This window comes from Siphateles boraxobius, unplaced genomic scaffold (genome assembly GCF_051911475.1).
Source record: "Siphateles boraxobius isolate OS27281-9 unplaced genomic scaffold, OSU_SipBor_1 11, whole genome shotgun sequence".
NCBI lineage: Eukaryota > Metazoa > Chordata > Actinopteri > Cypriniformes > Leuciscidae > Siphateles > Siphateles boraxobius.
The window spans coordinates 9,484,244-9,509,194 of NW_027508711.1; the positions used below are offsets into that span (position 1 = coordinate 9,484,244).

At 41.6% G+C, this 24,951-nt stretch overlaps 1 protein-coding gene across 1 annotated transcript; it reads right to left on the reverse strand.

Moving 5' to 3' along the window:
• Nucleotides 1-1,771: 1,771 nt before the first annotated feature.
• On the reverse strand, nucleotides 1,772-23,737 carry traf4b (tnf receptor-associated factor 4b). Its single transcript, XM_077195630.1, has 7 exons — nucleotides 23,373-23,737; nucleotides 20,321-20,372; nucleotides 18,675-18,779; nucleotides 18,111-18,272; nucleotides 15,826-15,987; nucleotides 15,523-15,678; nucleotides 1,772-2,642 (listed from the first exon to the last, which is right to left on the reverse strand). The coding sequence occupies exons 1-7, from the start codon at nucleotides 23,513-23,515 to the stop codon at nucleotides 1,983-1,985; spliced, it is 1,440 nt and encodes a 479-aa protein (XP_077051745.1). The 5' UTR covers nucleotides 23,516-23,737; the 3' UTR covers nucleotides 1,772-1,982.
• Between the last annotated feature and the right edge of the window lie 1,214 nt (nucleotides 23,738-24,951).

The window sequence follows — 24,951 nt, forward strand, 5'->3', positions numbered from 1 at the left end:
ACTTTTTTTTCTGGTCAGTGGCGCAATTGTTTTATAGAACAGCAAAATAGCATGAGGGATAGTTTGCCCCGGAACACGCCTCCTCGTTGCGCTGAAGCGCCCCTGGGAGCGCAAGTGTATTTCTTAGTTAACCGACGTGTGTCTGTGGAGGGAAAAGTCCGCTTTGCGCGGGTGCAAAATAGGAATGTACATGCGTCAGTGTACAAAGTCATTTGCGCCGGGTGCAAGATAGGGCCCTATATAGGAGAAAACTAGATCAAAACACAGGTGAAGAAGAAACAAGCATTGCTTATGTACATGTAAAATAACGTGATCAAGAACCATGAAACGGCATAAAAATCAAAACTGCTTAACGTTATCGACTGAAATGTCGAAGGACTGTGCAAGCTTTGGGGGTGTTGATGGAAGCGATCTACTACATCTAGATCATCTTTCTGAACCCGATCCGGATAGTCTTTGGAAAAAACGTGATTTTCTCAACTTTTTGTTCAACATGTAGCTTTTTTTTTATTTTATGAAACACCCACAAAGTGTTAAAAAAATGCATGAAGTTAGAATACATTTTTGTTGTTGATGTTTAATAGCAGAGGCTCTGTTGTTGTTGTTTTGATATATTGCATGATCGAGATATTCATACAGCAAAATATTAGGGCCATGAAAGTTTTGTGAAAATGGTTTAAAAATGCTGGTGCTATTTGACAACTTTAAAAGAAAATGTCATATTATATAGTTATTATTGTGATCATGAATATACTGTTTTGTAGCGCAAAATTTTTTACCTTTTACTGCACTGAATAGTTTTACCTTTTACTCTTCTAGTTATTTACTATATAATGCCACTATAGGTACACATTCACAGAAAATAACTTACTTTTACAGTGTAAATATCCTTCCCTGTGGGGCAAACAAATGGAAAAGCTCATGGGAAAACGTAACTATTTTAAGAACATAACCATCACTCACTGGGGCATATAAAGATGATTGTATGAAATGTAGCCTACATATTAAATCCAAATGTATTAGCCACCAATTTGCCAAAATGTATGGTAGTTATGAGTTGCCATGAGATTGTGTTGGTTTCCCATATTTAATGCGCTTTATGTGCATTAATCATCGTTTAAATAAAAAAATGTAAATAAAAGCCTAAAAGTTAAATATCATCATATAAAGTGATTGTGTCTCTTCCAAAAAACCTTGATTAAACCGTTTTATGGTCTTTATTTGGAAATGTACAGCCCCCAGCCACTAGTTGCACTAATAATTTCAGAGTAATTCTCATTTTAGGGAGAACTATTCCTTTGAAGAGCATGGTTACTACTCAAATCTGAAATTGATGCTATAAATTCTCCTCCCCATTCACATCTGTCACAATAATTATAATTTATGTTTTACCTTTATAATTTAGATAATCCATACATCTCACATTTTTCTGCAGAGTATCTTGCATTATTTTTATGAATTTCTTAACCAAACTTAACAACATAAGGACTGATTCCTTCAGCACAGCCGATGACACTTTGAAGGTATGCTTGAGTGATAAAGAATATTCCAAAATACAAATAAGATTTCCTTTGATTCCTCCATCCTCATTTTTTTCTTTGCATCCTTCCTTCTCATCTAAGGCGGTGGATCTGAGACGTGAGGATAGGAAATGAGGATTCACAAATAAGAAATGAGAAGCACCCCTGTCTTTTTTTCAATTGACCAGATGGGTGGTGCATATTATTTTATTTTTTATAGGGTTAAGCACTACACGCACAGAACATGAAAATTTAATGTCACATTTTTTATTTATTTGAAAACGAACATATTACAGATAATATACATGCAAAAGACAAAACATTTATGAACCTTCTTAGTATCTAAATATCCTTCATTTGTGGTAAAACCCTGATTTAACCAAAAATTATGCATCCTTATTTGATGAGCAAAAAGGGCCACAAGAGATATATTTTCAGATTACTTAACATTTATTCCAGAATTCAAGAGTTCAATATCTTCTGGACCACATCTACGGAGGCTTTAATGAAAATAGCGTTGTCTCTGATATAGTTTCTTTTCTTCATCTCCTCATGCGTGACAAACTTTGGGTAGCCGAACCCCAGCATGCTCTCATCCAGACATCCCCCACGAACACTTCCCAGAGCTCCAGGCCGCGGCCTCTGGAAGTTCTTCCAGGTGGGATCCGGGTTGAAGGTCTCTGTGATGTGCTGGGGTTTGGAGAGCGCCGGGTCGCTCTGATCCAACAGTGAGAAGGAAACACGGTAAGGGAAAGGCCACTGCAGCAGCCCATCATACTCTCCTGGTAGAACTCGAATGTAGACTGATAAGTGAGAGCCCTCGCCACTGCCATTCCCATTGGGAAAGGCAGACACTTGCAGACGGTAACCATAGGTATGGGAGTAGAAGGCAGGACTAAACAATTCCAAACTCCCAGAAGTCCTGATCTTAGCATCTTGTAGTCGCTGGCTGTAGTCTGTGAGCTTCCAGAGCAGTGTGCCTTCTCGACTTCCAGAGAGTTCCTCCACCCCACGCCGCAGTTCCCTGAGCTCCAGCTTCTGACGATTCACCAGACCACACAGAAGAGAGAGGTGGGTGTGGGTGCCCTCCTCAAGGTGTTGTGCCACTCCAGTCTTAGGGCACTATAAGTAAAACAGAGAGAAACATGTGCTAGTTTTTTTGTTATTAATTTCTTAGTAAATATGGCTAAACAAATGAGAGCTACTGTGGTCCCAAAACATATTGCATGTAATTTTGGAGCAGCCCCAATTCCTATTTACTTTCACAAAAATAAATAAGTGCCTTGATGAGTCCAAAACAAAACCTTTATTTTTTGTAAAAACTTTTCTCCTATTATCTTTGGGGTCAATTTGACCCCATCAATGTTTAACGTCTGTAAAAACATAATAATAATACATAAAAATGCTTCAGATTTAATGACTTTTCCTAATTTAATGGGGACAACTCTGTAAACATAAAATTAACCTGCTTTTTCAATGTCCTGTTCACATTTTGTAGCATCGGTGTTCCTTGGGGTCAATTTGACCCCAGGCTCTTTTAGCTGTATAAAACATAAGAAATATTAAAATTTCACACACATTTGTTTTGGATGCTTTTATTGAGGTCACTATAACATGTTATAATTGTATAATGTTCATTATAATTTTACATAAATTTATTCCCCCCGTGCCGTGGGGGAGGGGAAAACATAATTCTCATGGTTTACCAAACAAAGGGGAGGAGAAAACATTATAAAAGCATGAACAGAAGCCTTCTAAACCATTTCTCTTTGTGCTCTGTGTGCTCTCTATGTTCTCCATCTCTCTCATTTGAAAATGACATCTAAACTCCCTTGGCACCCTCGTCCTGATCTTTGGAACCTCCACGTGTGGCTCCTGGACGGGATGAGGCAGATTGAGTATCCTACTACCAGCGGTTGTGGTTACCATCACTTCCGCTTAGCATCGTCCACGAGACATGTCTACCCGTTGAAGTGGAACCTCTTCGTCAACTGGGCTCTTCTCACCAAGAAGACCCTCGGAGATGTTCGATCAGTGTCACCCCTTGGTGTGACTGCCCACTCCCCTGAGTGTGGCGTCCTCTTGGGCTCTAGCGCATGCCGCCTCGCTAACAGACATCTGCAGAGCTGCAGGCTGGGCGACACCTAACACATTCGTCAGATTCTATAATCTCCGAGTGTAGCCAGTGTCCTCTCGTGTACTTGCTTCAACCAGCTAGTACTGGACCCGCTCAGGTGTCTTCGCTTGCTCGCCATTCCACTCCACGGACTGGAAACATGCGATATTCTCCTCAGGTGAGCTTCCCCGAAAGCCCTGAGGTCCTCCAGTACGTCGGCGCCAGTGTCTATTTTCTGCGCGTCGGCTAAGTGCCTCCTCTGTGCATGGTCCCCCCCCCCCCCCCCCCCCCCCTAAGTAGTCAACAAAGACATAAATTACCTGAGACACAAACCTTTGTAAAAAAATGAAATCATATTCTGGAGATATTGACCCCAGTGGGTAAAAGATGTGATCAGATTTGAGGGTAACAGGAGGGTTAAAATATTTCTTCATAGAGTGCAGCAATTCCCACTAAAGTTTGCTTTGTAAATAAACTACCTGATCAATTTCAACTTCTCAGCATACTATACAGCTTTGAAGAACTCTGTGTTGCAACAGAAACTATTTAATCTCTGTGGCGAACAGGACGGCCGAGGGACGTGAGAGAACGGCGCAAGGCCGGTGGTGCGATTGCTAAAGAGCAACACCTGGAAAGCACAACGGTCTCGCATCTCTCATGGAGGAGCGGAAGCATAAAGGAGGAGCGATGACGTTGATGATCGAGAGAGGAACAGGCCTGGTTTTACGTTGTGTTTTGTTTGTATTTTATTTTCGGTAGCCAGCAGTCGTCCGCGAGGGGCTGCTGGCGGTTTTTATTTTGTGTATTATTTGTGTTTTATTTTGAAAGCCAGCCGTCGTCCGCGAGGGGCTGCTGGCGGTTCTTTTTAGTTTGTTTGTTTCATTTAAAATAAAGTTTCTTTGATTGTTCGCCGGTTCCCGCCTCCTTCTTCCCTGAACATTGCTACACTCTCTTTATCTCTTTTTCAGAAATTCAGACATGGATTAAGGAAAATAGTCTGACACCATTCTATAATGAGCACATTCGACTTCAAGAGAGCAGGCCAAAAATGAAACGCAGCTGAAAGTAAACAAAACGTCTCGGGTTATGACTATATGACTACCTCCTAACGGAAGTCTAAAGGTGACACTGAAACACACACAAACCAGCCTCGCGATGAAGCAAGATGCTCTAAGGCCTCGAGGGGCGTGGCAGACCGACGCAGTGTCTCGTTCCCCTCTCAGGGAACAAGGGTTATAGTCATAACCCGAGACGTTCCCTTTCGAGGGAACTCAACACTGCGTTGAGAACTTGACACTTTGGGGAACGAATGCCCACTAGGCCACGCACCGAAAAAAGGCCTGTCCCGGAGTGAAACTGATTCAGGCACTCAACTAGGACGATGAGCACGTGTGCGCCAGGTGTACTAGGGAGGTGTAAACTGTAAAACCTAATAAAAGTGTGCGGGGTACCCCAGCCGGCTGCCTCACAGATCTCCTGGAGGGCCACTCCCGAAAGGAGGGCCCTAGAAGAGGCCATGCCTCTAGTCGAATGAGCCCTAACGGCTAAAGGTGAAGGCAAGTCGCGCACCTTGTAAGCCTAGGTAATAGCCTGAACAATCCAATTACTAATGGTTTGCTTGGATGCCGGGAGACCCTTCTTAGGTGACCCAAAACACACCAATAATTGGTCCGACCTCCTCCAAGAAGAGGACCTCTCGAGGTACACGCTCAAAGCTCTGACGGGGCAGAGCAAATGAAGCTTCTCTTCTTCTGCCGACACATGAGTGGAGGATGGAATGCCTGAAGCACCGTGGACCGAGCCGTACTCGTAGAAACCTTAGGCACGTAGCCCGGACTCGGGTGCAGAAAGGCCTTAACTCTGCCAAGGGCAAACTCCAAGCAAGCTGGAACCACTGCCATGGCTTGGAGATCTCCCACCCTCTTAAGAGAGTTAATAGCTAAGAGAAATGCCAATTTCAGCGTAAGATCCCTAGGCGAAGCCGACTGAAGGGGTTCGAAGGGGGCCAGGGATAACCCTTCGAGAACCACCGCCAGGTCCCAGGCGGGAACCCTGGACCTGGTCGTCGGTCTCATCCTCCAAGTACCACGGAGAAAACGTATGACCAACTGGTGCCTCCCCAGAGGCCCATCACTTAATGGTGCGTGGAAAGCCGCAATAGCAGCCACGTACACTTTAAGCATGGAAGGGGAGAGACCCGCAGAGAAACGATCTTGCAAAAACTCCAGAACTAAAGCCACCGGGCAGTTTACTGGATCTAACTCCTGTTCTCTACACCAAGTGACGAACACATTCCACTTGAGGCCATATAATCTCCTAGTAGACGGAGCTCTAGAGCTAAGTATGGTTTCAACCACCCCAGCTGATAGACCATCATTTAGGTACTGAGCCCCCTCAGAGGCCAGACCCACAGTTTCCACAGCTCCGGGTGAGGGTGGAAGACTGCGCCCTCCGCCTGAGACAACAGATCCCTCCTCAGAGGAATCTGCCATGGCGGAGCTATCAGGAGTGATATCATGTCTGAAAACCACACTCGGGTCGGCCACATTGGGGCAACCAGAAGTAGACTGATACCCTCTTGACGGACCCTCTCCAGGACTTCCAAAAGCAGAGCAATCGGGGGAAAAGCGTACAGGCGCAGCCTCGGCCAGGCCTGTACCATGGCATCCAACCCCAGCGGGGCTGGATGTGAGAGGGAGAACCAAAGTGGGCAGTGGGACGTCTCTCGAGACGCAAAAAGATCCACTTCCATTGGTCCAAACCTCTCCCATATCAACTTCACCCCATCTGGATGAAGTCTCCATTCCGCGGGCCTCAGCCCCTGCCTCGACAGGATGTCTGCTCCCTGATTCTGAACCCCCGGAATATACATTGCTCTGATAGACAGTATTTTCCCCTGGGACCAAAGGATAATCTGATGCGCCAGTCTGCACAGAGGGCGCGATCTGAGTCCCCCTTGTCGTTTCAGATAAGCCACCACTGATGTATTGTCTGATCGTACTAAGACGTGGTAACCTCTGATGTCTGGAAGGAAGGTCCTCAAAGCCCTGAACACAGCCATCATCTCTAGACAGTTTATGTGCCAAGAATGATGATGGTCCTGCCACAGACCCCTGGCAAAGCGGCCGTCCATGACCGCGCCCCAGCCAGTGAGGGAGGCGTCTGACGAAACGGATTTCCGGCGACATGACGCTCCCAACACTGGCCCTTGGGACAGGAACCAAGGTTTTTCCATATTTGTAGAGAACGAAGGCAACTGCGCGTTACTCTGATCATACGAAACGGATTCCCCTTGGGAGAAAACCCCTTGGTTTTTAGCCACCACCGAAGGGGCCTCATATATAGAAGGCCCAAAGGTAAAATTTTGGATGCCGCTGCCATGAGGCCCGCCAATCTTTGAAATTGCTTCATAGTGATGGCCCGACCTAGCTTTACTCCTCAAACCATATTTAGGATGGACTGGACACGTGCGGGAGACATGTGTGCCCGCATCGTAATCGAATTCCATACCACACCCAGAAACGTTGTTTCCTGGTCTGGTTCCAAAACGCTCTTTTTCGCGTTGAGTCTCAACCCCAAATTCTGAATGTGGCCAAGGACGACATCTCGATGCCGAACCGCCATTTCCCGAGACTGAGCCAATATAAGCCAGTCGTCGATATAATTTAGTATACGAATGCCCTGGAGTCTGAGAGGAGCCAGAGCTGCATCCATACACTTCGTGAACGTGCGGGGAGAGAGTGCTAGGCTGAACGGAAGAACCCGATATTGATATGCTTCGCCCCCGAAAGCAAACCTTAGGTACCTCCTGTGACATGGAAGGATGGAGACATGAAAATAGGCGTCTTTTAGGTCTATTGTGACAAACCAGTCCTCGAACCTGATTTGGTTCACAATGATGGGTATAGTTAGCATCTTGAACCTGAACCTCCTCAGAGACTGATTCAAGTACCTCAAGTCCAAAATCGGCCTGAGCCCGCCATCCTTCTTTGGAACTATAAAGTATCGGCTGTAAAACCCTGACTCTCTGTCTGGTAGGGGAACACATTCTATGGACCCTTTGACCAGCAGAGCCTGTACTTCTTGTTCCATAACCCGAGCCTGTTCTGGGACCACTGTAGTTGGTAACACCCCTGCAAACCTGGGAGGTTGGTGACCGAACTGCAGTCTTTACCCTTTTTCTATTATATTCAGGACCCATATAGAAATATTTGGAAGAAGGCGCCACCGCTCCACAAAATTTACCAAGGGAACCAGCCTCTCGAGGCTGGCCTCGGGTGTTTCTCGAGCACTGTTCTCGACCTTCTGAAGCAGCGAACTGGCAGGAAGCGGACGAGAATGATTTTTTGACCATAGGTGGTGTTCTTTTTTGAAAGCTTTTGGGGCGAGCGCCACGGTGTGCGTTCGCTGGAATTTGATGCGACCCGAAGCGTCAGTGACGGCGGGACAGCATCTTTTTCCGAAGGGCTCCGCTGGGAAAACAACCTCGGTTGCCTCACTGCGGGGGGGACAGCCCTTAGAGGTCCTATCACTGTGGCTAGGACCTCTTTCCTGAAGCTCTCTTAGCCTGAATGACGGCCCTTAAGTCACCCTTCTGGCCAGCAGATTTAGAATGAGAGCGTTTCCTCTGTTCCCAAGCTCCCGTAGGGGGGGCTCGAGAGGAAACGCTCTCCTTTTGCTCCAGGCGATGGGAGGAACTGGCTGACGGCTGAGACTAGCCACTTGGACCAGCCTTCCCAGATCTAGAACGGCGGGGAAGGTACTGCTGAAAAGCTGCCGACTGTTTTTTCGCCTCCTGAAACCTGTCGACGACAGTGGAAACTGCGTCGCCGAACAGGCCAGAAGGCGATATCGGAGCATCCAATAAAAAGGAACGATCCTTATCCTTCATGCCCGACAGATTTAACCACAAATGCCTCTCCGTGGCCACCAAAGCTGACATGGAGCGGCCAATGGCACGGGCCGACTCCTTAGTGGCACGGAGAGACAAATCTGCAGCTCTTCTTAGCTCGGCAATATCAGCAGGTGTTGGTCCCTCCCCCTCATCAAATCTTTGAGAATGTCGGCTTGGTACGCCTGCAAAATAGCCATCGAGTGCAGGGACGCACCAGCTCGACCAGCCGCCATATATGCCCTGCTCACCAATGCAGAGGTGTCCCTACATGGTTTGCTGGGCAGCGCCGGGGCTTTAAGTGAGGATGCCGCTTCGGGAGAAAGATAGCTCGCCAAGGCTTCCTACACATGCGGCATCCTGCCATACCTCACCTCTCTCGCACCCACAACGTTAGAATAATCACAGGATGTGCCGTGTGAGATGCGAGATGAGTGGGGCTTTTCCCAGGATCTAACTATCTCTTTATGGAGATCTGGCAAAAAAGGCAAGCCCCGACGCTGAGGTTGTAAACGGTGCTGCAGGAATCTCTCGTCTAATTTACTGTGACGAGATTCTTCCTGCTCATTTTGTGGCCAGCTTATGTTGAGTCTGGCCACAGCACGCGTTACAACCTCGACCAGTTCCTCGTAAGCGGGAACATGAGCCGGCGAGTGTGACTCATGTTCCGCGCTCCCGATGCTGAGCACATCCACTTCCTCGGAAGCAGATAACTCAAGCACCGGGCACTCGTGATGGGCAGAAGAAGCCGCAGCGCGGGCTTCTGCACCATAAACGAGCATTATAGAATCCGCAGATGACGAACGAGAAAGTGCCTCAGCAGTCTCGTTCTCATCTGCTAGATCCTTCTGCGATCCCCACGATCTACGCCTCCGCGCCGCCTCAACCGACGCGGGACCTGAACCGCAAGGATCGCGAGCCTGGCCATCTTGGGAAAAAATAGCCAAGCGGGAGCGCAGCACTCTTAATGGGAGTGCTTCACAGTGTTCACAGGGCTCACAAGCAGCTCCCTCGAGAGCTGCCTGTGCGTGCTGCACTCCCAAACAATTTACACTAAATAGGACAGACAGTTTCAACATAGAGCGCTTGCTGAAGAGCGATAGCTGGTGTGTGTGTGTTTCAGCGTCACCTTTATACTTCCAGTTATGCCGTCACATGTTACGTCAGGACGCAACACCAATCAGGATTGGAATAGTTTCATTCTTACTTCAGAGGCGCACGCTAAGGGAGTGTCCCCAAAGTGTCGAGTTCTCGACGCAGTGTTGAGTTCCCTCGAAAGGGAACTAAAGGTATTTCGCATTTTGTGGAAGGACAGTGTAACTGCATTCAGAAAGGCCTTAAAGACGGCTAGATTTGATTACGTTTCAACTCTCTTAGAAGAGAACAACCACAACCCTAGGTATTTATTTGTTACAGTTGCTAAATTAATGAGAAATTTCTCATTCAGATGTTGAAGAAAAACTTCAACTTCAGATGTTTTCAAACAAGCACAGCAGTAATGACATTATGAATTTCTTTACCTGCAAGATTGATACGATTAGAGAGAATATTATAACCATTCAACCTTCTACTACAGTATCGCATCAGACGTCGTGCTATAGACCCCCTGAGGAAAAATTCCATTCATTCTTTGCTATAGGAGAGGAAGAATTGTCTAAACTTGCTAAATCATCAAAATCAACAACATATATTACTGAAAGAGATGCTTCCAAAAGTCATAGATCCTCTTCCTAATATTATTAATTAATAATTGTCATTAAGATACATACTAAAAACCTTTAAGCTGACTGTTATTACCTTATACTAGTAAAGGCAGTATTCTCACAACTATGTTCCTTTTTAGATAGAAATGGTATTTGCAAGGATTTCCAGTCAGGATTTAGACCGTATCTTAGTACTGAGACTGCTCTTATTAGAGATACAAATAATTTGCTCTTATCGATCGTGGTTGTATCTCTCTATTAGTGTTACTGGATCTTAGTGTTGCATTGATACTATCAAAAAAAATTTTTTTAAAGACTCAAAAATTATGTTGTCATTGCATTGTGAAGTCAACTTCATTTATATAGCGCTTTATATAGCTAACAGCAATGGACTGTTTCAATGCAGCTTTACAGTGATAATAGGAAATGAAAGTAACAGAGATTGTTTTGGCTTTACAGCAGCTCTAGAATAAAGTTATTGTCCAGTTAAAGTTAGTTTTGATTAATTCACTTCCGTCGCAACGATCATTAGTAATTAACTTAGGGGCCGCTAACACAACACCATTCAGTTTTCTGACAGAAAACCTTTAATGCGATCCGGCCGCTCATTTGCATAAAACAGTGCCTGGTGGCTGAGAGAATTTTTTTATCGCTTCCGCATAGCCACGTGAATCGTAATTATCCCGACAAACTTTTATCAGTACAGAGGTAACGGGAAGGAGGCCTTCACAAGGCAGAGACTAGTTGAGACTTCAGGACTGCGTTGTCGTCGTGTCCAGGCGCAGGTCCTGAAGTTGCACCGGCATGGTTACAATAATACTTATCTAATCGGTATCAATTTATAGCTGTAAACCAAGAGGTATCGTATCGATCACAAGTTAAGTATGGAGTACCGCAAGGCTCAGTACTAGGACTGTTGCTTTTCACCCTGTACATGCTACCCTTGGGAGATATCATTAGGAAGCATGGTGTTAGTTTTCACTGTTATGTGATTATTCTTAACTCTATACTTCTTCACACCCTGATGAAACATACCAAGTCCAATTCACAAAATAAATGGAATACAAAGTTGATATAAAACAGAGGTTTTAATCATCGGACCAAAGCATGTAATGACCTAGAATACTATCTAACACTTGACGGCTGCCCTGTCAAGTCTTTGTTGTAAGTTAGGAACCTGGGTGTGCTCTTTGATACCTATCTTCATTTGAAAGCCACATTTCTAGCATCTGTAAAAACAAACTTTTCCATTTTTCCAATATATCTAAATTATGACATATGCTCTCAATGACAAATGCTGAAAAGTTAATGCGTTCATGACCTCAAGGCTAGATTATTATAATGCTCTACTGAGTGGTTGCCCTGCACGCTCAAAGGAATAGTTCACCCAAAATGTTTTATTATCCCATAATTTACTCATCTTTTAGCCTTAAACAATCAGAGTTATGTTAAATAATATACGGTCTCTTCCCAGCTTCGTAATGGCATTTAATAGTGCCCGAGGTTTTGAAGCTCCAAAAAACACATCCATCCATCATAAAAGTAATCAAAACTTTATTAACTATAATCACTGGCTTCCGGCAATGGCAGTATACGCATTCACAAGAGAGTCAAGTTCCGACATATGACGTAGCGTAAGCTTAGGTAAGAATAAGAACTCTCTAGAGAACGTGCGTACGGCTGTTGCCGGAAGCCAGTGATTAAAGTTGATAAAGTTTTAAATATGAATATTTTTCTTATAAAAATTATTTATACAAATTATTCTTATAAAAATTATTAACCCACTGGAGTCGTATGGTTTATTTTTTTTGATGGATGGATGTGCTTTTTGGAGCTTCAAAAACTCTTCAATGTCAACTCATTACAAAGCTGGGAATAACCAGGGTATTCATTTATGAATGATGATTCCCTGTCAGACAGGAACAGCATCTACAGCACCGGAAAACAAGTTGAAGAATGGCTGAAAAAGATTGACAAGTCGGGCCTGCCTGGGAAATTTAAGTGCTGGATCTACCAACATGGCCTGCTCTCGAGACTCATGTGGCTTCTCACGGTATATGAGGTGCTTCTATCAACTGTTGAAGAAATGGAGAGGAAGTTCAACAAGCACCTTAGAAAATGGTTGGGAATACCCCCGAGCTTTACAACCTTGGGGCTCTACATGAGGTTGGGCCAGCTCCAGCTTCCCCTGTCTTCGGTGGTTGAGGAGTTTAAAGTCGCCAAATGCAGACAGTCCCTGACATATAGGGACTCTCAAGACCAACTGACCAGGGAAGCAGGCGTAAGGACAAGATCTGGCCGTAAGTGGGCCGCCAGCACGGCAATTAACCAGGCAGAATGTTCTCTCATGACCAAAGATATCATTGGAAACCCTTGCATTGGAAGACGGGGTCAAGGAACAGCACATTTTGGTCAGTGGTCAAAGTCCACCCCGAGGGAGAAGAGAACCATGATCCAGGATGAAGTCCGAAACCTTGAGGAAGAAGGGAGAAGAGCAAAATCCATTGAGCTCGCAACCCAAGGCGCCTGGACGAGGTGGAACCTCCCCAAGAGGACAATCACATGGAGTGAATTGTGGCGGCTGGAGCCCTTCCGTATATCCTTTCTACTCCGAGCAGTGTACGACACCTTACCAACCCCAGTCAATTTGCACAGGTGGGGGATGAGGGAGGACCCACTGTGCAGGTTGTGTGGTGGGAAAGGAACAATGGCGCACATTCTGGCTGGGTGTAAGACCGCATTGACAGAGGGGAGATACAGGTGGCGCCATGATAAGGTGTTGGCAGTGCTCGCAGACATCCTAGAGCAAGAAAGGAGGAAGAAGCAACCAGCCAAAGCAAGACCACTGCTGACCACCATCGCATTTGTGAAAGAGGGCCAAAGAGCTGTCATCCACAGCCAAGCCAGGCAGAATCTCCTGCAGTCAGCCCAGGGATGGGAGATGGAGGTTGATCTTGGGAGGAGACTCCACTTCCCCGAGGCGGTATTGTCCACAACTCTAAGGCCTGACATCATCATGTGGTCTCCAGAGGGAAGGAAGATCATTCTGGTGGAGCTGACGGTGCCGTCGGAGGAGGGCTGTGAGGAAGCTGCAGAGAGGAAAAAAGCCAAATACCAGCAACTTGTCCAAGACTGCCGGGACAAGGGGTGGATGGCGTGGCTGATGACGGTGGAAGTCGGATGTCGGGTATTCCCGGCTCAATCTGCGTGGAATATATTAACAAAGGTTGGGTTGAGGGGCCACTTAAGGAAAGCTGCCATTCGTAGGCTGGGAGAAGCGTCAGAGAGAGCCTCCTGTTGGCTCTAGCACAAGAGAGAGGACACAAGCTGGAAGCCTGGAGGAGAGGGGCAGTGACCTGGCCAGTCACTGCTGACCCGCCAACTGGAGGGTGTTGTGGTCAAGGTTCGAAACACCCAGTGAAGGTTGAGGACCACCTGATGACCTCTCTCCCAGGCCAAGGCTTCATCCATTAGAAATGGGTGTATGATAGCATTGCAGATGTATTATACAACAGCTCTGATTGTGTTTGGCAGAAAGAAGAAAGTCATATACACCTAGGATGGCTTGAGGGTGAGTAAATTATGGTATTATTTTTGGGTGAACTATTCCTTTAAATAGTTTCTATCCCCGGTTCTGTCAACAATGCATTGACTCCCTGTTAAAGATTATACATTTTAAAATCTTGCTAATTACTTACAAGCACTAAATGGTTTAGCTCCTCAGTAATTGAGCAAATTAATATGTTATAGTCTTTCAAGTCTGTTGCAATCTCAAAATTCTGGCCAGTTGATAATTCCTAGAATATCAAAATCAACTGCAGGTGTTATATCCTTTTCCTATTTAGCACCCAAACTGGAACAGTCTTCCTAGCCTACTTCAGGAAGCAGACACACTCTGTCAGTTTATATCAAGACTCAAAACACATCGCTTTAACCTGGCATACACATAACACATTGTCACATTTCCATAATTCACATATGTTAAAGGATTGTTAGGCTGCATAAATTAGGTCAACTGGAACTGGGAACACTTCCCATAACACCCGATGTACTTGTTACATCGGAAGAATGGCATCTACTCAAATATTAGTATCTCTGTTTATCCCAAGGTTTACCGTAGTCAGCCATATTCAGATCAGATGGTGGACCTGCACCTAGACACGACCACAACGCGGCCCTGAGTGTCAGCAGACTGTCAACTAGCCAATCCCCTATGAAGGCCTCGTCGACACAATAGCCATCACCACAGATCCTCAGCAAAGACCACAAGAACTAGACAAGTCCTCTGCACAGACCCGAGACCAGCTTCGTCTCCATATTGGCGTGATGAATCCGATCTTCATGCAAAAGGAAATGGATGAAATATTTAAATGCTACCGATCCACAATCTGATTTCTGACTTGTAATCAGCCTGAATCACACTGTGATTCGTTCACGAAAGTAACTCTGTTCGCATCATTGGATCTTTTTCCTGTTATCACTGATTTGAAGCAATTTGTATTGTATAAAGCACTATATAGATAAAGGTGACTTGACTGGGCCCACTTTTTTAGCTGCCTTGGTTTCTGGAGTAATTTTTCTATTTATTTTTCTCATAGGAATTTAAAAAAATGCTATGTTAAAGAGTTACCAGTCATGAACCAAACCAACCAACTATGAGATGAATTACCGAATTACAAATAAAAAATGTATTTGAAAATCAGACAAAAGGAAAAAGGTACAAGACTGTGTACTTAACAGCTATAAAGTCACCATGAAATTAAAATTGATATATAGCTTTTTTTAATTGAATATTGCATTGTTTATTATAAATGATTTTTACAAATCAACACAAAAAAAGAAAAAAAGAAAATAGTTAACTTTTAGCAGGCGGTACCAGACTCGGCCACAAGGCGCCACTATACAGACCTCAGGGAACTGTGTCAACTTGTGTAAAAGTTAAACATGACGGTACAAGCAAGTCGATGAGATTAATCAATGTAACTCCACAACAACTACATAAATGTATCCACTAACCATTCAGAAATGTCCAGGTTCAGTCTACAAGTTGTTATATATGCCACGAATTGATATATATGCATAACTGTCATTAATACAATGACAAGCAAACATTGTGCCAAATACATTTTGGGCCACCTGTACGAGTTATTATATATGCATAACTGTCATTAATACAATGACAAGCAAACATTGTGCCAAATACATTTTGGACGACCTGTACTTCTCAAATACAAGATATGACGTCTAGTATTCATCACAGAGTTATTATATATGCATAACTGTAGATCATACCCTATGTTTGCAGCCCGCCTCCTTAAATGGGCAAAGCACCATAGCAGTGTTACATCCTTCCTTTACATGAGCCATTAAAGTCTCTCGAGTGATACCCGGTGTGCCACACCTGTTAGGGCACTGCACAGGGAAGCGCGGACACTGCTGCTGATGAGGCTGTGAATACAAAACACACTTATGAATGCACTCCCTTTACCACAAACAAAACAATACATTAATACATGTAATAAACATAACAGAAAAGTGTACTGTATGTGTAAATAAATGTTGAAAATGTAGGATGGTAGCATAAAATCCACTGACCTGAATAGTGTCATAGAGGAACTCTTTTCTGCAGTATCTGCAGGGCAGTTTGCGTTTGGGACACTCTGACACAGAGTGCTGGGCCAACAGTCTCCGCACCATACGAGCACCACATTTATTCTCACAGTACACACTCTCCTCGGGACAATCACCCTGGTGACTCTGAATGAGGACAGGGAGGGATGTGTAAGAGCTGTTGTGCGGCGTTGAAAAAAGATGAATTTTGCAAACCATGTCTTTTGTGTGTTGAATTACTAGCCACCGAATTCATCAAAATGCAAGAGACATTAAAATAATAAATCAGATGTGTTTTTTTAAAGGTGGGGTATGTGATATTTTTTGTCAATTTTTTCAAAATAACTTGAAATCCTCTTCCTAACCCACTTACAGCCACTGAGTTAGAATCACTGAAATGAAAATTAAGCAATTTAATCATCTGTGGAACGGGCAGGACTCGAAAAACTCCAGCCAATCATTTCCAAGACCACCTAGAATCATTGAACAGTAAGTTCGTCAATCAAATGGTCGTACCACACCCCCTACAAGGCCCCCCCCCCCCCCCCCAAGCGCGCGTGACCCCCTTCATGCTCATACTCAAAGCTCGTGACGCATGCGCCTCGTCAGTAAAGCCGGTTCCATGATTAGTAGTAAATCGTCATTACAATCTCTCGCGCATTTGAGTTTTCGCTCGTGCATGATTGCGCGTCCATGTTCTTCGAATGGGTGGAGTCAGGGCCAGCGTTGGAGGAAAGAAGGTAGGACTATTTGATTGTGTATTTTATCTAAATCTTTATTTAATTATCTAAATCTGCTGAAAAATCACATACCCCAAATCACTTACCCCACCTTTAAGTTGTTAATGTTAAAGGGCATATTGCAGGTTAGAGGACCCAACGAGTCAATGTATAGAAAAATTATGTAGGAACTATATCTTCTTTAAAATATACTTATAAATACGCTACAGAAGCTTCTGGAGACGTTTTTGTGAGAAAATTTTACTTCCGCGTCTGAAAATGGGTGTGGCGGGCGTGACGTAACGGGCGGAAGAGCGGTCGATTCAGACAACAGGAAAACAATGGATCGCAATGACATTTCGGACGCTGAGGAAATACTTACTCGTATGACAGACCACAGCCGTACAATTATGAGCCTGCTATGCTGCCAAGAGAGCAGGGACAGGCCAGGATTAATGTTAGACAGAACGGTCAGAGACAAATTGAGTTGTGGTGTGAGGAGAACCAGTGGAGAACAGGAGAGGTGTCTTGGTGAGAGAGACCAGTGTTAGCTTTTAACTTAGATATACACGTTCGCTAACGATATACACTGTGCTCACAATATTGTACAGATTATTACCATCGTATATCAGGCCACCAGACAGAGTATGTTTAGGGTAAATACTATTAAATGTATAAAAACTATACTTGAGTATGTTTGTATTTTACTAAAAACATACTCAAGTACATTTTTAACACATCATTTTTCACCTGGGTTATAACATAAACAGAAAATTAAAGATTTTAATATTTAAACAACCTAGTATTTTTTTTTTCAATTACAAGTTGCCTCTATTAAGGGTATGACTACCTATATCGCACTATTTGATGCCATTGGTACAGTATAAGACAATCAATATTCTTGCTTCGGCATCACATGTTAAACTCCATCATATCGCCGGGATGATGATCCTACGATCTGAAGTGAATGCTACACACGACCGCGTTTTTCGAAGCCGATGCGGAAGAGAAATCCCGTCTCTTCACCTGCACAACCCGCACCAGGCACGAAAGATATATAGCACCGTCCTTTTTCTTGTTATGGAAACCTGTGGACTCAATGTCCTGACGGGCCGGAGTTTTTGCAACCTCCACAAACACAATAATTTACCATGATGATGATAAATTAAAATACAAAAACTACCGAAACCACACTGACTCACGATAGCTCTTACTTAATACCAGCCTACTCTGCAGTCTGCACTGAGCTGAGGCTCGCTGTCGTGAAGTAAAATGACGCGATGTTGAAAAAAAAACGTTTTTACGAGCAGTCCAAGAAACGCTCACTTTATCTACTAAATTAGTGCCCTTATTTCGTTTTAAAACATTTTATATCCAGCATTAACTTTTCATATGGTATTTTCATACAAGGTTATATATTAATTTAGATTTTTTTTTTTACCTGCAATATGCTCTTTAATATTAATACATTACCATTTCTAAATCATTACTAATATTAGTAAACTTAAATGGGTTGTATTTGTACGATAAAGTGTCAGAAGTGTGTCTGACCTCATATGCCTCCCCGGAGAACTGGTTGCCACAGTGATCACAGTGTAGTTTTCTCTTAGCGCAGTCGTGCTGCAGGTGCTCAGGCAGTTCACGTCGCAGCAACTTCACAGCACAACGGTTTGGACACGACACCACGTTAAACTCACACATGGATAAATGGGCCTGGAGGGGAAGCAAGAAACACAGTGTGAGAGTGAGATTTGGCTGTTTATTGCACGTCTTGCCTCTGAGTTTGGGGTCGGTAAGATTTTTTAATGTTTTTGAAAGAAGTCTCACCAAATCTAACAATTTCTTTTTAAAAAAACTAAATCGTACAGACAACAATCTTTTGACCAGTAGTCGATAGTCAGTATGTATTTGCATGTAGTGCACACTGCAATAAATAGACACTGTAACGTACAAATAGCAGCCTACCAACATACTGGCAGCATCTAAAATGCAATTCTCAATAGGATTTCAAAAACCATAAAGAAATCTATTCAATCCGACAAAGATGTATGTTTAAATATCGACAACTACGACTGAGATTTGAGTTTGTGTGCGCATGATATGCCGTTTGTTGACCTGGAGAAGCTTGTTCTGCGCGGTCCAGCGGCAGCCCTCCTCACTGTGGATGCAGCGGATGGGCAGGGACAGAATCTGCTGTTCCAGTTCCACATCGGGAAAAATCTGCAGTGAGAATTACACATTTATAACAGTATACTGGAGTAGATCATGCAAGAACATAAAGCACAAGAAATAAAACACGAGCAAGATTGCTGTGATTATTTGAACAATTGCTTTTATACAACTGTTCAATAAACAAGAAGTTAAAGGGTTAGTTTACCCAAAAATTCTGTCATTAATTACTCACCATCATGTTGTTCCAAACCCGTAAGACTATCGTTCATCTTCAGAACACAAATGAAGATCTTTTTGATGAAATCTGAGAGCTTTATGTCCCTCCATTGACAGCTACGCAAATTACACTTTGCTGCTTCAAAAAGTTTATAAAGAGATTGTAAAACTAATCCATATGAATCGAGCGGTTTAGTCCAAATTTTCTGAAGAGATATGATTGCTTTATATTATGATCAGATTACATTTAGGCTTTTATTCACATATAAACATTCATCATCTCACTCGTCAGTTGTGGTAAACACAAACTCAAGCATGTTTGCTTGACGTGTGAGAACCAATGAGGTTCATTCTCGTGTTACGCAGAACGTTTGAGCTTCAGCAAGAACCAATGTGATTAATTATCGTGTTACGCAGCACATTTGAGCTTCAGCAAGAACCAATGAGATTAATTCTCGTGTTAAGCAGCACATTTGAGCTTCAGCAAGGACCAATGAAATTAATTCTTGTTACGCAGCATATTTGAGCTTCAGCAAGAACCAATGAGATTAATTCTCGTGTTACGCAGCATGTTTAAGCTTCAGCAAGAACCAATGAGGTTTGTTCTGTTTATGTTCGCTGATCAAAGTTTACATGTGAATAAAAGCTTAAATTCAATCTGTTCATAATATAAAGCGATCATATCTCTTCAGAAAATTTGGACTAAACCGCTCGATTCAAATGGATTAGTATTCTTTATGAAATTTTTGAAGCATCTAAGTGGAAGTTGCATAGCTGTCAATGGAGGGACAGAAAGCTTAGATTTAATCAAAAAGATCTTCATTTGTGCTCCGAAGATGAACATAAGTCTTACGAGTTTGAAATGACATGAGGGAGAGTAATTAATGAAAGAATTTTAATTTTATTTGAATGAACTATCCCTTTAAAATTCAGTAGCTTATATTTTAGACACAATATTGCCAGTAATTTTGTTGATTTTTGCTCTGCCAAATAAAATATTTCCAAATGAACTCAAAGCCGAATCGACTGTAACACACAACAGTAGCATTCCTGAAGCAATTAGTTTTGTTGAACCAATCACTTGAATGAATGATTCAATGACTCACTCATAAAGAAAATAATTTGTTGCCACCTACTGGTGTAACAATTTAAAAGTGTGCATCCCAGTTGGACAGTGAATCAGCGCTCAAAAAATGTTGAATGCAAATTTAATATATTCAGGACTGGCTTATGAAAGAATAAAAAATAAGTAGCATTTCTATATTTAATATAAGGCAAAGCCTGTACTTCCTTCATGTTAAAATATGGTCTGTATAGTCTATTTAATAAAATCAGAAGGGATTTGAACCTGTAGTATGTTATGATACACTCACTTTGGCATAATCCAGTGGCAGATGGTCCTCTGGGCACTTGAACACACCTTCACTATTAAAAACAAAGCTGCATGTTATTCAAGGAAAAATCACCTCTTGTTCACGTGTTTTTGCTTCCCTACATATCGGAAAGCGACACATGAATGTGTTAGAAGAATTTCATTTGCATTCGATTTATTTCTACATTATATGTTGTGGGTTGAAAAGCAGTTCACAACTGCCTCTGACTGATGCCTCCATGTTATAAAGCCTAAGTGAATCACGGCCAAACTGATTTGACAGGAACTTCAGAATCACCTCCCACACCACAAACTGACAGAGAGCCTTCAGGAGAATTTGAGTGAATCATCCATCTGGGAGGGTGACACCCCCCAGCATACATAATATGGGGAAGCAGTACAATCAACACATCCCATTTTAATAGAGCAGTGATCTTTCCATTACGTGTGTCACAGAAGCACACTGTCATTTCAAAATCCTATGGGGAATTTTCCTAAAAGTCCCAGAAGGCTTCATAAGAAGGTGGAAAATGTGATAGCTGCATTTTTGAGGCACATCATAAGTGTCATGCATGTGCCCACTCAGATTTTTTAATCAAATAGATGCAACTTGTATTAATGAACACTTATTTTGATTGAAAGAGTATTTAAAATAACTGTTTTCTATTTTAGTGTATAAAATTGGGTGTATTTTCAGCATCATTACATTTTTTTATTATTATCTATGTTGAAAACAGTTGTGTTGCTTAATATATTTCTGGAAAACATAATTTTTTGATGAACAGCATTTATTTCTATTTCAAATAAAGGCTGTTCTTTTGAACTTTCTATGCTCTTTCTCTCTCTCTCTCTCTCTCTCTCTCTCTCTCTCTCTCTCTCTCTCTCTCTCTCTCTCTCTCTCTCTCTCGCTCTATAAACTAAAATAACTAGCTTTCGTACTAAAGTTTTAAATATGGATATTTTTCTTACACAAATGCATCACTTCAGAAGGCATTTATTAACCCAGAGCCCTGTGGAGAACTTTTATCATGGATGGATGCACTTTTTTGGGTTTCAAAATCTCTTCCTCCATTCACTGCCATCATAAAGCTTGGAAGAGCCAGAACATTTTTTAATAGGCTATATCTCCGACTGTGTTCGTCTGAAAGAAGGTCATATACACCAATGATGGCTTGAGGGTGAGTAAATCGCGGGGTAATTTTCATTTTTGGGTGAACTATCCCTTTAAGTATATCTTTAGTTGGACCTCAGAGTCAGCACTATTTTTTAGTTAAACTAAAGTCAATGACAAAATGTATTGTTCCAATTTAGCAGACTTTTAAGTATATCAGTTTAGTACAATTATAAAGTATAAAATAATAATATAATATAATTTATATTAAGTGCATAAATATGTACATGTATTTGAAGTATACTTAGCATAAAATAATTGTATTTCAAAAACATTTTAGTATATTTATTTTTCTCTAGTGTTATCTTGACTACGACACTGAATGAGTCAGAACTGCGAATGAAGCCCCTATAAAAGTAGGTGCATCATGCCCTTCAGGCAGATGCATGCTATATCATGTTAAAAAATGTTGCGATTTAGCATAAAGCCTGTATGAAACATATTGTTCCTAACAGTACTGCTATTAGGTTAGGTAAGAGAGCAGATCATACATTGACTTTTTCTTGGTCACATTTTAAACCACAGACTGCATGAAATTCAATCCACGGATTTACATTTGAATAAGTAGCTAATTCATTTAAAATTAATAGTCTAATTGAAAAGCATGTGTTAGTCCGATAGAATGTGAATGGACGAGACTGTCCATCACTGTGATAACATCCACAGGATAACACAGGACAATGAATGTGATTGTTCCAGTCATTAAACCTGTGAGCGACACAACTCTGTGTTGACTATGTGACATTATGATGTGAATGACAAGACAAGGCATGGAATGCAAAGAATGGGTCATAACCCAAAACTGTGCTATAGCTTACAGTTGAGTAACACTACCAAATAAACTGACTCACTGCATACTTTCCTTTCACATTAAATACTTTTGGCTGTGTTCAAATGGGGATCACAAAATTTCTCAAAAAATATCAGAAGCATTCTGCAGTATTTTGATTATGCTATAATCTCTTACATTTTACAATGTAAAAACCATGTACCTGTAGGTAAACATTATACTTTGTAAAACTTCTATTGACAGATAGGATTTTGTGTCACTGTCATCTTGCTTGGCCAGTTTGGTGTTTGTTTATTACTACGCTGTCACATGAGTAGGCCTAATTATTTTTAAGTGATACTTCATATATTGAATTGAATTGAATATAGACAAAGAAAAATGTAATAAGAACATGGCCAGATCTATTAAATTATTTAAAAATACATTAAAAATGCAGATGGTGACTAAAAATACGCCTGAATTTCTGAACCTGCTTAATATTTTTGAGGAAACCATGATAGCTTTTTTCAGGACTCAAAAGAACAGCTATTTGAAATAGAAATATTTCCTAACATTAAAAATGTCTTTACTGTACTTTAACTTAATGCAACCTTAAATAAAACTCTTACTAACAAACGTTACCTTAAAAAAAAATATTTAAATGATTTTTATTTAGCCTAATTGTTATGAATTACTCACGTCAACAATGATTTACACTTAACATTCATGTATTAAATATGTATGAAATATATTTTGTTGCATTTCATGATTAGGCTATACCATATAAGAAATTTTAGAGTCAATTTGTATTCTTTTTTTAAACTAATGTCATTATACCTAACACTTACCCGTAAAGATTTTTCTTTTTAATTGTCTGCTGTTTTTTTTATTTTATTTTTTCATTATTCATCAATGACCCAGAAAATATTACGATATGTTATGCCATTTAGTGTTTTATAGACACTGATCTCATCACTATAGACACTAATCTAGAGTCAGTATCTCATTAACGTTACGCTTCACATTACAGTGTGCATGTTAAGAAATAACTTTTTGAGTCACAGTTTGAGCCATCTTTCGTCGGACAGGTGTAACGTTTTGAAGCAGCGTTACCTGAGGTACTCCTGCAGGCAGGTGTCGCAGAATCTGTGTCCGCAGGTGGACACCTGCACCGGGTCCCTCATCGGCTTATCACACAGAGGACAATACAACCTCCTCCTCGGTCTCTCCAGAAACTTCAAATCTAAACCTGGCATAATAGCCTACCTTTCTTTGTGGATATCAACTTCAGACTGTAAACTGATAAACTGCAGCAATAAAACTTTACAAATAATCTTAGTGCAAGGATGAAGAATCCTATTGGTAGGTTCAAATCCCACAGTAAAAAAGTATCGATCTATCATGACATTTCCTTCTTCTTCAGTCAGTAAAGCACAGGGGAACGTTTCTCTTTCCAACTGTCCGTCTGCTCTTCTGCCCCGCCCACAGGAGCGAGAGGAGGAGGAGCCACGAGCAGTGTTATTATCCCTGACCACACATACTATAGCCTTTTGTTCTTTAAATATTTCGAATTAGTTTTAATTTGAACACTTCTTTATTTCTTTATGTTAAAGTATAATGTTAGTCCTTTGTATTATCATCATCATAATTTGTATTATTTTAAATATAATATGTCTATATAGTTTTAGTTTTATTTAAGTTGTAGGCTACTTATTTTGGTACATCGAAGAAAATGAGAAATGTTGCCAACTATAACAATATGGGCTGTGTTATTGAGATACTATTATCCTATTGTTTTTATTCATATTTTGATGTAGGTTTTTATTTTAACTTTTCCATTTTCATTTGAATATTTAGTCATTTTGTTGTGTTTTTTATGTTGTGTTTTTAAAAGTTATATATATATATATATAGTAGTGCTGTCAAATCGATTAAGCAAGATTAATCACATCTAACAAAAGTCTGTAAATATATAATATGTGTGTGTGTGTGTGTATATACATACATATACAAACTTATATGTTAGATGCAATTAATCAGCATTAATATATAAATATATAATTAGATCACAGTTAACGTTTACGTACATAACTAAATGTTTTTTATGGTTTTAGTTTTAATTTCCTATAATAACCCTGAACATAGTAATCCCAATTTAACTTGAATTGAAACAGTTTGTCGTGCTTAACGAAATCAACGAGACACTGATGAACAAAAGATATTTCCTCCTCCCCCGTTCACCTGTTTTACAGTATTAGCAAAACAGCCTCAGTGTTGATGTTGATATTTGATACCTAAACACCTCCAAAGGGCTCACAATTCAAATGGTATGAAAAACATGTGTCTCAACAGTGAGAAGTATTCATTTATCACATTGGCTTTTGATTTACTATTTTAAAACACCCCAAACACCCTTACAGTGGGTTATTTAAAGTGCATCTTCAGTACTGAATCTTGTCTTACTAGACAGTGTAAACGTAGAAGCTTTTCGACAGTTTCATCGAAACAGTTTAATGCTGCAGAACCAGTTTTACTTCCTCGTTCGAACAAAGCAATATTGGTTGACCTTAGACTCCTTGAATAGGCCATATCAGCAGTAAAAAGCACAGAGCGCGTTCAGTGGATCTGCGTTAAACTCCATGTTAATGCCTCGTTGTTAAAAGACATGTGAAAGACGCCTTTATGCTCAGCT